Source organism: Globicephala melas, chromosome 1, assembly GCF_963455315.2.
Source record: "Globicephala melas chromosome 1, mGloMel1.2, whole genome shotgun sequence".
In the NCBI taxonomy this organism is placed as follows: domain Eukaryota; kingdom Metazoa; phylum Chordata; class Mammalia; order Artiodactyla; family Delphinidae; genus Globicephala; species Globicephala melas.
Window position 1 is genome coordinate 88,154,771 of NC_083314.1, and position 15,737 is coordinate 88,170,507.

General features: G+C 37.6%; 2 protein-coding genes across 6 annotated transcripts in view; both read left to right on the top strand.

The window, feature by feature from the left end:
- The window catches only part of RSBN1 (round spermatid basic protein 1), a 41,562-nt gene extending 30,887 nt beyond the window's left edge, over positions 1–10,675 (top strand). Inside the window, exons 5-7 of the mRNA XM_030869078.2 lie at positions 3,877–4,044; positions 5,307–5,415; positions 6,057–10,675. Of these exons, the coding sequence (XP_030724938.1) occupies positions 3,877–4,044; positions 5,307–5,415; positions 6,057–6,530 (751 nt within the window). The 3' untranslated portion in view covers positions 6,531–10,675. The remainder of the gene's footprint in view (positions 1–3,876; positions 4,045–5,306; positions 5,416–6,056) is intronic.
- Positions 10,676–12,727: 2,052 nt separating this feature from the next.
- The window catches only part of PHTF1 (putative homeodomain transcription factor 1), a 71,925-nt gene continuing 68,915 nt past the window's right edge, over positions 12,728–15,737 (top strand). For 4 of the 5 annotated variants that reach the window (XR_004042206.3, XR_009564366.2, XM_060301094.2 and 1 more), the window contains exons 1-3: positions 12,728–13,235; positions 13,543–13,617; positions 14,250–14,306. Coding sequence is in view for 2 of the 5 variants with exons in the window: in XM_060301094.2 (XP_060157077.1) it covers positions 13,573–13,617; positions 14,250–14,306 (102 nt within the window). In the remaining 3 variants the exon portion in view is untranslated. Of the gene's footprint in view, positions 13,236–13,542; positions 13,618–14,249; positions 14,307–15,737 lie in introns of those variants that run through there. The other variant, XM_060301100.2, reaches the window with a different exon arrangement.

Consider the following 15,737-nt stretch of genomic DNA (forward strand, 5'->3'; position numbering starts at 1 on the left):
TAATCTGAGGTGCTATCAAATTTTATTTCTGTTGGGATTAAATGTTCTTAAGAGGGGCATTCAAAAGCACTTTGAATTAGAGTGAATACATCAAAACTTAAAAAGTAATGTCATCTTTTTGCATTAATGAGAATGCCCTGTTGCTGAAAATGATGGAATTAATGTGAGAAGCTGTCTATTTATCCAGGGCACTGCTAATGAAGATGATCTTTAAATTTATGAACTCTAGAGTTAAAGAAATACATGCACAGGGTTTTAAAACATCAAACAGTATAGTAGGGTTTATAATGAAAAATCCTGGCCACCTTTCTCTCCAGAAGCAAACACCTTTTTACCAGAGGCAAAAACAATTTCTGTTTTTAATGCCTTTTTTTGTTTTGTTTTAAGGGTTTGACAGGAAATTTGTCAGTTTCTTGGTATAATAGATAGGGATTTATTCCCTTTATGGGTTCTCCAAATAGTTAAATGAGCCTTACTTTATCCTCTTCCTCTCCCTTCTACTTTTTGTCAGCTGTGCTTATACATTGTTGAGGCTAATTCATATTCTGCTTTAAAACCATAATTAGGCTTTATATGCTTTGTCAATAGATGTATTCTAATATTTGAAAGCCAACAGATGGCATTTAAAATATTATGGGTAGGTAAGTTTATTGCAGATCCATCTAGTAGGCTAATATTCATATTCTAAGGTTCCAGTGGTTTGTTATCACTCAAAGGAATAATATACAAAAGGATATTTCTTTTCTGTATTTCACCTAGATACTGAAAATCATGCCACTTTTTAGCTTCGTTCATATTTGGATCATGCTGATTTTTTTTTTTTAATTCTGTTTTTCCTGTAGTTTCCTTTGTTTTTTTCAATATAAATTTATTTATTTATTTTTGGCTACATTGGGTCTTCGTTGCTGCGCGCGGGCTTTCTCTAGTTTGCGGCAAGCGGGGGCTACTTTTCGTTGCAGTGCGCGGGCTTCTCATTGCAGTGGCTTCTCTTGTTGCAGAGCATGGGCTCAAGGGACGCGGGCTTCAGTGGCTGTGGCATGTGGGCTCAGTAGTTGTGGCTCGCGGGCTCTAGAGTGCAGGCTCAGTAGTTGTGGCGCACAGGCTTAGTTGCTCTGCGGCATGTGGGTTCTTCCCAGACCAGGGCTCAAACCCATGTTCCTTGCATTGGCAGGCGGATTCTTAACCACTGTGACCAGGGAAGTCCTTCCTGTAGTTTCTGATTGCCTTTTTTTGAGGTGATACCATACACTTCTCTTGACCATATCCCTAATTATCTTCTATTCTGTTTATTGCTTAAGGTACATTACTTTTTTCTAGAATCACACTGACCTTCTCCTCTATGACTTTGGCGATTGCTTTTTTTTTTTTTGGCTGTTGCTTTTTTATATAGCCTCTTTTTGGGGAGAATGTTGGTAGTTACATTGCATTCTTTGCTTTTATCATACCCTCAAGAATGCAGAATTTCAATCATACTGTCTGCTCTAACTCATCACTTTTTACCTGGAAATCTTTTGGAGCTCTGTGTTTTCTTACTTCAGTGTGAAAAGCTTATTTCACAGTTATCTACCATTTGATGTTTTTTCTGCCTTAACCTGTGGTTGTCTTCTTTCTGGGTTTATTTCTTTTCCTTGCTTGACCACATACTCAAGTTATATTCTATGAAAAGGAAGGTATTGAGTCATCATATGTCTGAAAATATCTTTTTCTGTCATTAAATATGATTGATAGTTTAGCTGTAGTCCAGAGGATGTATTTTCTCTTAGGATTTTTTTTAGCATTGCCCTAGTGTCTTCTGGTATCTAATATTGTTTATGAGAAGTCTTAATGCCAGTGTAATTATTCTTCTTTTGTAAGTAACCTATTTTCTTTTCCTCTCTGGAAGCTTAATTTCATAATGATACGTCTTTGGGCCTTTAATTCTTATTTTTTAATCCTTTTTGTTGTTTGGTGGGTACCTTAAACTGAAAGATTCACATCTCCTTTCATTTCTGGGAATTTTTCTTGCTTAGTTGCTTCAGTAATCTCTTCATTTTCACTATTATTTCTTTATGAAACTACTGTTGGCTGAATAATAGATCCCTCAGTTTGATTATCCTCGTATTTCTTACTATCTTTTTGCTTTCAGTTTCGGGACATTTACTTGACTTTTGTCTTCTGACAAAATCCTTACATTTCAGCATTGCATTTTTTGGTCTTTGTCAGGCTGCTGTAGGCTGTTTTCACATATCTGGTGATTCTTGGTTGACCCGTTCGAATTTAGGAACACAGCATTGGGCTTACTGGGCATTCTATTTATATTTCAGTGAGGCTTGTCAATAGATAGGTTTCACTTCAGAGTTAACAGGCATAGAAGTGGGCATTAAAGGATATGTCCAAATACCAGAGGATTACGTTAGTACTATTCATATGGTAAGTTCAATGTGTTTAGAGAAGAACATGCAGGATTTTTTTGGCTGAAAGTTTATCAGGATGCTTTTGGTTACAGGCAACAAAATTGATTCAGACTGGTTCATAAAATAAAATGTTATCCTGTATTTCAAGAAGTTCAGAGGGGTTGACTCTAGGCACCATATAGTCAAATGGTTGAGTGCTGTCATCAAGGAAACATCTTTTCCTTTTCTCTCCTCTGTCATTCTCTTTCCTAGGCTTTGTATTTACAGTGGCTTTCATTATGGTTGCTGGATGGCTATAGCAGTTCTAGGTATCACATCTGGATCTGGTTATATCTAAAAGAAGAAGAGATTGTCCTTTACTTCTTTTTTAGCAGCCAGGAAGCTTTGCAGAATTCTTAGCAGATTTCCTCTCATATTGCTAGCCAGAATCGATCAGTTCATGCTCATTCCTAAATCATTCACTGGCAAGGGGAATGAGCTTAGTGTAGTTTGCCAGAACTCATCAGGATCTACCTCTGGAGCTTGTGAATGAGGTTCCATATAGGGTAGGAGCAGATACCTAATAAAAATCAGAGTTCTTTCAGAGAAATTAAGATGAGAGATGGATGCTGGTGGGTCACCCACAGTCTTCTGCATGAGGGTAAATGCCTGACTGTCCAAATTTCTACCACTAGGGTGGCACGTGACAGGTTTATGTGCAGATTTCACTTTATTTGCTCCCTTCTCAACCTTACTTCCTTTCTGTCCATTATCATCATACTAGCCTCTTTAGCTGCCATTCCCTTCTTGTATAGTCTAGGCCTGTGGCTTTCTCTGCTCAGTTTCATTAGTCCAAGACACTTTTAATCATTTTTCACCTTCCAGAAATGTGTTGCTCTTGTTCATTCACTAATGCCTTTCATTTGTTGCTTCATATTCATATTATATTTGAGCACATAAAAAAGCAGAAGATAATATAATAAACTCCCATGTATTCAGTATCAACAGTTATCAATTCATAGCCAGTTCTGTTTCACCTATACTCCCATCCATTCTCCTACTGTTCTCCCCCACCCCTACCACATTAGTTTGAAGCCTTTTACTTCTCTTTTAACGTGAAAGGAGATCATGTAGATGCTCAGGTTGCCATCTTGAATTAAGTCTAGTAGAATGTTTTGAGACTTAAAAATGACTCAGGGTAAAGAGACATACAGCCTTGAACTCTGAGTTGTATTTTCTGTTGCTAGACAACTAAATTTTATATATTCAAACACTACAATTGTGCCAAATCAAAGATACAGCTTCTATATTATTGTGACATACTGAGAGAAGAAGGTAATCACATTCAGCATTACACTATAGCGTGTTAAATGCTGATGATCGAAATCATTGAACCCTTTTCAGCCCTCATCTTATTTAAAATTTGGCATTTTAGTAGACTTCTTGCCTTACTGCTGTTAATACTTCTTTTCCCCTCTTTGCTTCAAAACCAAATCAACTACAGATCAATGAATGAAATTAAAAATCTCCAGTACCTACCTCGGACCAGTGAACCCCGTGAAGTCCTCTTTGAAGATAGGACAAGAGCTCATGCTGATCATGTAGGTCAGGGGTTTGACTGGCAGAGTACGGCTGCTGTTGGGGTTTTGAAAGCTGTACAGTTTGGTGAATGGTAAGTTAATGGAACTCAGCTGCAAGATTGGTTAATGTCTTAAGAAAACATGGACTCAATTTGAAAGGTCGGGGACAGTTTTTAAAAAATTACGGTAAAATGCACATAAAATAAAATTAAAATCTTAACCATTTTTAAATGTACAGTTCAGTAATGTTAAGTATATTCATGTTGTTGTGAAACAGATCTCTAGAACTTTCTCATCTTGCAAAACTGTAACTCTGTACCCATTAATCAATAACTCCCTTTCTCCTCTCCCCCAGTTCCTGGTAAACATCATTCTACTTTCTGTTTCTATGAATTTGACTACTTTAAATACCTCATATAAGTGGAATCAAACAGTTGTTGTCTTTTTGTGATTGACTTATTTCAGTTAGCATGATATCCTCAAGGTTCATCCATATTGTACCATGTACACATGTACCATGTGTCATAATTTCCTTTTTAAGGCTGAATAGTATTCCATTATATGTATATGCCACATTTTGTTTGTCCGTTTATCTGTCAGTGGACACTTGGGTTGCTTCCACCTTTTGGCTGCTATGAACAAATATCTCTTCACGTCCATGCTTTCATTCTTTTGGATATATACCCAGAAGTGGAATTGCTAGATCATATGGTAATTTGTTTTTTAATTTGGGGAGGAACTGCTATACTGTTTTTCATAGAGGTTGCACCCTTTTACACTCAGTTGGGGCCCGGTTTAAACAAGTCTCAGAACATATTTAAAAACTGTATTTTACTTTGTTTTTATGCCTTCAGGGCCTTCAATATTACTGTAGAGTTTGATCTGACGTTAGAGTTTGATTGAATTATAGTTCAATCACAGGTTAAGTATTTCAAGTTAAAGATCATTTAGCTTTTTTCCCCTCTCTACTTTGAAAGCTGGAAGGTGTGACAGTTGTGTGGCTGAGATGTATTCTGTCCATTTCTTTCCGTCCTGATAATGACATTATAGGGTGGCATGGAGATGGTGGGGCAAAGTGGTTAGAGGATTCAAATGCATCTAGTTTAGAATAAAACTGTTTTTAGTCATCGATGTTTTAGTTTTATAACAACTAATTTTAATTTTGAAAAAAATGCTTTATTGGTGTTTTATTTTTTTTTAAATTGACTAAAGAAACAAATGTATACTTTGTCCTTAGGAGTTATGCATCTATTTCTTTGCTAGTATAGCAGTTCCAGGAACGGGAAGATTGAAATTTGTCACCTTTTTCCATTATGAGATGCTTGTTTCTAAAGCTTAATTTTGTTAATCTTAGGAGTGACCAACCTCGCATAACCAAAGATGTGATTTGTTTTCATGCTGAGGATTTTACTGATGTTGTACAGAGACTTCAGTTGGACCTTCATGAACCTCCAGTTTCCCAGGTAATAACGTTTGCTTTTTTATTTCTCTTTGAGTGAGATTTTGGAAATAAGTATCCGTATCTATTTAATTTTTCATTTTATCTTATAGTTGGATACATGGGATAGTGATTTTAATTTTATTACTATTAAAGGCTGTTTGTGGAGGGTGTTGAAAATCATTGAAACGGAGCTTCCCAAGCAGAATGCTTAAGATCCTTCAGTCTTTGGGATGCCAGGTGGGCCTGGGATGGTCAGAGGGCCCAGGATAACTCAGTTCTGGCCATGAGCAGTCTCAGCTGTTAATCCCATTGCCCTGCGTGTCCTCACCTGCAAAAGGTTGAAAGACACTGAAGGAGCAGACAAATGTTGCCCTTATGTGGGTCAAAGAATATTGATATTTAGTTGCATTTTGAAATACTTACTTAAATGATTCCCTAGGCCATCCTAATTTTAACCTGTACTTTTTTACTAGAAATGTAGTAAAATATGAGGAAAAATGTGTCTCAAGAATTGTAGGAAATTTTAGAAAGTTGTATATCATACAGTGTTGTTTAGCTTTAATTTGATCCTACTGTTCTCCTGTGCTAATTATAATGTTTTATTTGACTGCATCTTTACATATTTTACTTTAAAATCTCATGCAACTTTTTTCCTCTCTTCAGTGTGTGCAGTGGGTGGATGAAGCGAAACTAAACCAAATGAGGCGGGAAGGCATTCGTTATGCTAGAATTCAGCTGTGCGACAATGATATCTACTTCATCCCTAGAAATGTCATTCATCAGTTCAAAACAGTGTCAGCAGTGTGCAGCTTAGCCTGGCATATAAGGCTTAAACAGTACCACCCTGTTGTGGAAGCCTCTCAAAACACAGAAAGCAGCTCTAACGTGGACTATGATTTAACTGGAAAGAGAGAATTAGAAGTTGACTCCCAGTGTGTGAGAATAAAAACTGAATCTGAGGAAACATGCACAGAGATGCAACTTTTGACAACTGCTTCATCGTCCTTCCCACCTTCATCTGAACTTAATCTACAGCAAGATCAGATGACTCAGCCTATTCCAGTTTTAAAGGTGGAAAGTAGACTGGACTCTGACCAGCAACACAATCTACAGGAACATTCAAGCACTCCTGTGTGATATGTACATATTCAAACACATTTTTTAACTTTTTTAAATTTTGATGTGAAGTTATAGTTTTATAACTGGCTTAAGTTAAGTTTTATTGGAGAAATCTTGCCTATAATTCTATAAAGAGAAATGACATTCCACAAATGTCAAGCATATCTTTTTTACACAGATTATGCAAAGTTAAGAGTTGTATCTTATCCCGTTAGTACAGTATGTAATAGTGGGTCTGCTGCTACTTTCTGTTTTAAGGTGTGAGGTAACAATTCAATCTCTTCTTCAAATCAAAATGAGAATTCTCTGGAATAACAGATTCTTATTTGGTAAATAATTCACTTCCTTTCATTTTATCTTGCCTTGTCTCTTGCCATATTTGCTGTTTTTATGATAGAAGATCAGATTTATGGTTTAGTACTTGTGCTTTTATGGCACAGATTCAGTTTCTACAGTAAAAAATGGCATAGGTCGCAGGAAACAATTCCTGCATCTTGTACGTGGGCAAGTCAGTTATTTAGTTCCAACCATAAAGAACAGATAGTTTCTAAGGAATTCAGTGGCTCTCTGATTTCTTAACAAAAGAGAAAGCACAGCACTTTCTGATCCAAACTGTCTTTTTTTGTATCTGTTATTTAAAGCCCAGTGGATATTTCAATTAAAAATATCTAAAGATGAATAGTCCTTGGTCATTCATTCTCCATGGTTCATTAATCTCTTCTAGAATACATGGTAACTGTGGAAGATATTTTGGGTAAAATAGATAATGTTGACATGATACTCTATTGTTCTGCTTCCTAGCATCCTCACATTCTGTGTGGATACTTTTGCTTCCTAAACTGATCACGAGTATCAAACTTAGAGAATGATACCTATCTTTCAGATGAGGCTGCCATATTTTGTGCATGAAACTTAGGAAAAACTATTTTTGTCACTTGGCATCAACCTCTTCATCATAAAGATCTGTTGAGATACTTCAGTTCAGAGTTTCAACTGGTGAATACCTGGGTTTATTTATTATTACTCTGTGTTGCTACTGTCTAATAAAGAATATGGCACTAGACTTCATCCTAGAGTTTCAGGTAGCCTAATCCTTATTAGTGCCTGAGTATTTAACCATTTTTTTTCGAACAGGCACAGTTCATATAGCTAGTGTAGTCTTAACTTTCTATTATTTTAGAATGTTAATGGGATACACATTTCACTTTCTCTTAGTTAATAATACAATAGGCCTTTTGTTTATTAAAGGAAGAGTACTCCCCACACCTAAGACCAGATTCTTGTATCTACCTGGTTATAGTGCAATTTGGAGATTTTTTTTTCTGGAGGTTGAGATTTGGAATATTTACATTAACATAGGCAAAAAAAGATGCTGCTTTATTATGTCTGTCACCATGAAAACTTAGCTGCATCTTTTGAAATATCAAATATGAATTTTCTCTAAAATACTCTGAAATAGGTTAAATCTTATATAAATATTACTTTGTGCAATATTGTTGTGTAGTTAAATGCATATTAGCAAAGTATAGAGGTCACTGTGTAAACCGATAGAAAAGTAACCATCAGCAAATACTGCAGTGATTAGTTAGAATCTGTATTATTCCTTATATATATGTATATGTATGTATTCTCTGTTAAAAAGGATGAAGACAAATAGAGAAACATTTCAATGTATACCATTTATGAATTGGAAATGATGTTGGTTTTAGTTATCTTTGTAAATAAGGTAATTAGAATGGTATGAACAGTAATGTGATTATTGCAGGGGTGTTTTAAAATCTTGGGTATAAATTTTAGGGTAAATTCTGGTTTATCAAGGCTAATTTTTAAGGGACCTGCCTTTGAGGGTGTTTTTTGTTATTTTGTTATTTTAGGGGGAAGGGGTTAATCACAAAGTATGTGGGTTTGGGTTATTTCTTATTTTTGTTTTTCTGTCCAGAAGAATTTCATAGAGCTTTACCAGGCTGTGCAAAGTAAAATTCTTCTCAGGCAACATTTGCTTTTTAAAATAATCATGAAGAACAAGGTTGTTAAAGCAAAAACTTTTAATTTTTTTTCTTGTCTTCCAAGATCCGATTTCCCCATCTCCCACTTGCCATCCAGCAGATGCCACCTGTCATCTAAGCTGGTCATTGCTAATAAACAAGGAGACTGTCTCCTGACAGCCATCACTGTGTATAATCACTCAGGAACCAGCGGATCTGCAAAGACCTACAATCAAAAGCAAATCCCCATTTTCTTTTTATAAAACATTCTACCCTCAACTCCAATATAACATATATTAAAAGAGTATAAAAATGTTTAAAATCATGTACTAATAAATTCATTGTATGTTAGAATTGCAATAGAACTGAGAGAGAAACATTTAGCTAGTAATGTATCTGGAAACTGAATGTCTTATGTGAGTATTAGATTTTAATAGCATGCTTTAAAGACTGATGAATATAAAAGCGCAAGTTTTGAGTTTCTTACTTCTTTAAAGCTGTATCCTAGTTTAGTGATACAAATGATAGCAACTTTTCTAAAATCATTAAATTATTTGGTTTGGTGGAGTGAGGCATGGAACAATCTGGCGTCTTCTGACTTGTAAAGTAGTGATGGCAGTGAAGTTGTAACTGAAATGTAAGCTGATCTTCCTTTTTTGGTATGTTACCTGTTGTGCCAGCTCTTTGAGATTACTTGCAGAATGTGGCTATAAGTTTTAGTATTTTGTGGAGCAGAGGGATATTTTTTAAATGTGCTTATGGAAAGGACCCAGTAAATGAGTAAACTTAGTAACTAGAACGATTTTATGGTATTCACTAATCAGGAGAAAAGTCTTCCCCCTGCCCCAGAAGTCATTCTATAATTACCAAGATACACTAGGAGTAGGATTATGAAGTATCCCAAATTCATAAAGCAATAATAATAAAAACTACATATTTCTTTCCCCTCCAAAGTTTTTAACTCTTTAAAAATGAATTCCTAGGCTTAATTGTACTTTTAATTTGCTAATTTAGTACTTAGAATTTGTTTCACTGGTACTTTATTATTTTGAATTTAAAGACTTTTGAAAGGTACCCTTTCCCCTTAGAGATAGTTGGAATTACAGTAGACTAATATTAAAAGCTCTTGTAGGGGGAAAACGGGGCTTATCATATAAAATTATTTACTAAACCTTAGGAAAAGGTGTCTTGCATCAGTCTTAATAGGCATAAAGTTCATGCTTAATGACTGGAGAAACTTTTGCTTATTGCCTTTCCCTCTATAATTATTGTCTAGAATGAAAGCTAATTTAGGAACAAGATACCAAAATTCAAAAAACCCCTTAGTGCATGTATTCTTTATTATTATTAGTTCATTATTAGATCATTTATTTTCATCTATATTTGCCATTAAAAATTTATTTGCATTTATATCTTTAGAATAATTGAGTTTGTGTCTGTAAATCTGTTTTATCATTGCTACAAGTTTTTTAAAAAAAACTTTCACTAGTACATGCCAGAGGTTCATATTTCTGCTAAGTATTATTTTTGAAAAAACAGGTTGTAGCTGTATTTATTGGTCATGCAGTAAGTAGAGGAAATGTACAAGACAGATGTTTTTCTTTAGCACATAAGGGATCTATCCTCATCCTGAAAGTTTGTTGCTTTAAAAGCAAGTATCTCTCCATAAATATTATGGCCTTCCATTTTCTTCATACATCTTTTAGGATTCACTTGTGCATGTAGTTGAGACCACTGTCTCTTAATATAGCACTTTTCAATTCTCTCTAAAGAAATACTTAATGTACTACTTCTATCACATGTTGTAAATTTTCATGTAATAGTGTTTTCTGTGACTAAACTCCATTTTGATTGGCAGCTAAGACTTTTTTTCCTGTGGCTTTAATTTATCTAAGAGGTCTTTGCATATAGATGAAATGTATAATTTGCCTGGCGGACTATTTGCGTTTTGTGGCCTTAGTTTGTTTATTGACATTAATGAGTGTTTTAAAAAGGTTTTTAATGAATAGTCTTAAATCTAAATTTGTGTGAATAATAATCCTTTTAACACAGTGCTTTTTTGTAGCTGTCTAAGTGTGTTAAATTGTTAAGCTATTTCTTTGTAAAATAGGACAATGGAATGCATAGAGTTTTTTTTTTCCTGTAAAGTATTTTTTTAATAAACAAAGTCTGATTTGTCCTTTACTGATGTTTCATGACAAAATGAATCGCACATGTGAATTCTAGCTACCTGGAACCTGTTTTTAAAGTATTTGTCCCTCCCTTCTCTGTCCCCTATTATTTTTTACTATTAGAGATTACAAAATTAGAAAATCTTGACTTTCCTAAAGAAAGTTCATAGATACTGGGGGAAAATTTCATCCATATTGAGAGGCAGTTAGTTTGAGGGAAGAAGAAAAACTATGCTTGGCATTTGTGGCAGTTAACTCCTCGCTGCATAAATTGATTTATCCCTATGAGAATAATCTTAAATTTTTGTTCTGGGGATGCCGATATTTTTGAAAGTACATGCATACAGTGTTAGTTAATGAAGGTGGTTTATAGACGTTTCAGATACCATTGATGTATTAAGTGACATAACTCACTGGATTTTTTCCTCATCAGTTTTTATTTGTGTGAACTCTTTAATTGAGGTACCTGTCCTAAGCACTGATAGCTCTTGTTTATGATTAGGAAAGGAAGAGGGAAGGAACGAATGTTTTTTGAGTAACTGTTGAGGGCCAGGTACTTTTTATGAAGGTAGCTCATTTAATTCTCACAGCCTTGAGTAGGAAGGTAACAATACAATCTCCATAATACAGGTGAGAAAACAGGCTTGTTAGGTTGAATAAATTACCCGAAATCACATAGCTTTTAGTGGGAGCAGGGATTTGAATGCAGTTCTGGGTTCAAAGCCCACACTTTGCTCAGTGAGAGCCTTACCTGATTTCAGTTCTTCCAGGAACTCCCCCCAAGGCCTCTTTGTGTGCTAAGCAATGAAGTAAAATGTTTAATTAGTGTTATTTACGTCTTAAAGCAAATATTTAGATATACAAAAAATGACTTTTTCATTTTTCCAGTGTTGTTTTTGTGTGTGTGTGTGTGTTTTAAAGTCAGCCATTTGTGTTGAAACCAAACAGAATTGTCATGTTCAGCTCTAAGGATGGGAAAAGCTGTCAAGAAGCAAAAGCAGAAAGGAAGCCACTGCCAATGTGTGGAATATAAAAATCAAGCCTGGGTGAAATAATTTTAAATTAGTTCTATGGGAGTTACTTTTATCTTAGTCGATTTTCCTCATCGGTAAAACGGGGATAATAACTTCCACCTTATGTCGATTTGGTAGATAATCAAAAATAATGATGTAAAACATTTAGAACTGCATTTAGGCTTTCTGCAGTGGTCTAAACGTTATCTCATTAGCTTTAACTGACCCAAATGCTACAATGCTGGGCAAGCAAGGTCAATGCTTCAAGTGAGGTGAGAATGGCCGTTAGGGGTGTTCCAGTAATGGCCACAAAAGTATAGAGGAGGAAAGAGGCTTAAAACCTTCTTAATGTATCTTTAAATATTCATTTGAGGTCGCTACCGTTCCTTTCTCCTGACCTCTATCAGCCTGCTTGAATTTTTAACCTAGAAACAGTTCTTCCCGCCGCTACCTTCCCCTACCCTAATTTGGAAAAGTGTCCTGGAACCTGCCCCCCAAGCCTTGGCCCTCTTCTTCCTTTACCCTTGAGCACCCAGAAGGCTTAAGTCCCAGAGCTGCTGAGGGACGGGAGAGGAAAGGAATTAATAAGGCGCAGCCTGCCAGGACTTTCGTCCCAGGACGGCATAAATTCATGAAAACATTCGTTCATTAAGCAAAGGTAGAGAACCTGTGTGCCAGGCTCCTGCCAGGCCCTAGTCTCTGACCTCATGGAGTCTCCAGCCCATTGAGGAAGACCGATAGGATATAATGAAGCACAAAGAAACAGAAAACACAAGGAAAGATAAGCGTTGCAAAGAAATGAACGGGGAACTATTGGAATATCTGGACCGACCTCCTTTAGATGAAGGGCTGGGAAAGTCATTTGTGAGAAAGTGACCTGAAAGGTGATCTGGGGGAGCTGCTCTTGGCCTTGATCTCCGTGTAGCTCCCCAGCCCCTCGGTCCCGAAGCCTGGCGGAGGCTCGGCGGGAAGGCCCCGGGCCGGGGGCGGAGCCAACTTCACAGCGAAACACGGAAAGCGGAAGCCGCGGCCCCGCTGCACCGTGGTCTGCGGAGCTGCTGTTGTCTAGCTCTCGGCCGGCTGAGTCACGGCCCTTCCAGGCCCGGCCTAGCGAGGACGCGTGCCCGCCGCCCCGAAGCAGCTGCTACCCGGGCCTTGGGACCTCTGCACTTGACTTTTTTCAGCGGAACAAAGCCGTTTGCCGTTGCCGTAGCGACTGGCAGCCTAGCTAATACCGCCTTCACTTTCTATCCCCCTCCTTTCCTAGCTCATTCTTTGCTTATTTTAGGGTCTGTCCGATGACCCTATAGGTCGGGCTTGGAGGGCGCCGGCTCTCTGGCAACAGACTGCCCTCCTCTGGGCGCTGGGCGGCCGGCTGCCTCCGAGGCTGGGGCGTCCTCCGCAGTCTCCATGGTAACGGCCCAGACGGCGTCTCCGCCTCGGGGGAAAGATGAGGCCTGCCTGGCCCGCCGCCTCGCCCCCGGCCTCATGGCCGGGCCGGGGCCACTGAGGAGGAAGGTCCCGGCCACCGGACTGCGGGGCAGCGTGCACCAGGTGAGAGCAGGACTCCTGGGAGCGGAGGAGGTGGGGTGCAGGTCAACTCCAGCGACCTCCCCTCCTCTCCCAGTTCCCTGCATCCCTGAACACACTCGCACAAAATATCGCAGAGAGGCTTCTCCGGTCGCCACTGCGCCAGAGTTTTTTTTGGTATGCTTTTGTTTTTTTTCCTGGCAAACAGCAGGGGAACGAGACGGTCAGCAGCGCATGGAGAGGCTGAGAGAAGCGTTTTCTGAGTTCTACCCAAACTGGGAGAGTACCTTTCAGCAACTGGACTCACTGACTGGTTTTCCTTCATTTTCAGTGAAATCCCATTCTCTGGCTGGAGACACAGATGGCCTCAAATGAGAGAGATGCTATATCGTGGTACCAAAAGAAGGTAATATCAATGTATTTTTATTTGTAAAGCATGCTTCCTGCAAAAAGGTCCCACAAAGAATACCTATCATGTTAGTTTTCCCTGAGCTTGGTAGTGCAGGTATTCTTACATGATATCTCTCAACATAAATGGAAAAACTGATGGACAAGGTCATTAGGTCTTTTGAACTCAGTTCTAGGTCCCCGAATAAGATTTTCAACCTCCCATCTCCAGGCTGCATTCACAGTGTCACAGCAATGCTTTGAGAGTTTGCTTCTAATTAAACTGCTGCTTTTTCAGGCATAAAACTTTATCTGCACAGCTCAGATTGGTACTGTCAATTTTAATGAGCTGTCCATTACCTTTTATTTCTCTAGTTTCCTACTGATGTTTTTCTTAAGTGGAAGTATCTTTTAAGGTGATATTTAATTTGAAATATTTTGGACATTGCTTTTCAACTTACTTTTAGATCCAGCTAACTTGAATTTTGAAGGAAATAGTCCTAGGAAATAATAATTTATTCTAGCCTCAGAGAAGCACAGAAATTTCCCAGGTATCATATGGATACTTAATAGTTTCATGACTTTTGTGAGACTTGACCGAAATAAAAGGATTTCCTTTGCATCACTTAAATAGCCTGCTTCCTATTTCAGATTGGAGCATATGATCAGCAGATATGGGAAAAGTCAATCGAACAGACTCAGATTAAGGTAAATTGATTTCTTTGGTTTTTTCGCTTTGTTTTACTGCTTTAATATGAAGAGTGAATTGTATTTACTTTTTTAAAATTCTGCACTTATCCACCAAATATGGCGTTCTTTGTTCTTTGAAGTGAATAATGAAAACAACACTGCAAATGGGATGATAAATGACAATTGACATTTGGCCTCTGTATCAGGGAAATAGAAAGGGGTGGTTGGTCTATGATGAATTTGAAAGCAAATGTCCCATATAAATGGGGCTATGGCTAACTCTGGCGGTAGAGTTAGTTGTGGTAACACAGGCCCAGTATTGCCACAGCTTCAGGGTTCTCAAGAGAAGCTGTGAATATGCATTTTTATGTGAAATATCCAGGCTTTTTAGAGCATCTCCTCCTCCTCCTTCCCCCCTCTACTTCCTATTCTCCCCCTCCCTCTCCTCCCCTCTCCTCCCCTATCTCCTCTTCCTCTTTTTCTTCCCTGCAAGTCAAATAAAATGCATTTGTTGCCTGAATCTCTTTCAATTACTAGTTTAGAGTATGGGCCTAAGTATTTCAGGTTCTTAAACTTTTTTCTACACTGCTTTGGAACTGAGCAGATTCTTGGAGTTATTGCATGCTAGCCAGGCAACCAAAAATTGATGTGTAATTCAGAATGCCAGGTTATTAATTTATAATAGGGGAGGGGAGGGTTAAATAATCTAATGTTCCAAAATCAAGGTTGTGGGATCAACATGTTTGGGGGGGGATGCAAATTAGTCATGGAAAGGTTGCTTGGTAGCCAAATGTAATTGCCTAGTCTTGAGAGATGGGGAAAATCCTAAAGAGCATCCTGCCCTTACAGAATGTCTCTCTATTGACATTAATACTTAGATCTACAGATTCCAGGGTCTTACCTCCTTGGAAAGTACTGAATAATGGCTGGCAGATTTTTGTTTTTGGACCTTTCTTTTTTAAAGATTTTTCCATAGACCCTCTATTAACATTAAAAAAAAATGTATGTATGGGTGTAATACAACTTAATAGTTCTATTTATCTCCAAGTCAGGTTGATTGGACTGGGATGTTTAAATCTCGGGTGAAATACTTTTAGGGCAAATTCTTTTTGTAAGCCACTCAATTAGAAAGTTGTTTGAACTGCATGGTACTTGGCTAGCTTTTCATAATTTTGTACAGTCCTTGACGTTTTATATTAATAGGAGATGGGATTAGGATGAATAAATCCCCCAATTTTATTTTGTAACTCTCTAAATCCTGTCCTGTTATTCTTTTGTGAGCTCTGAAAAGTATGGGTAGTAGTAAGTCTGGTGTAATGGAAAGAGCACAGAACTGGGCATTGGATCTCCTTTTGTGACCTCTGTCTAGCCTTGTGATCTTGAACAAGCACTGTAGTTTGTCTGGGTTTTGGTTTATTTATCCTTAAAAGGATTTTACTTCCTGCTATA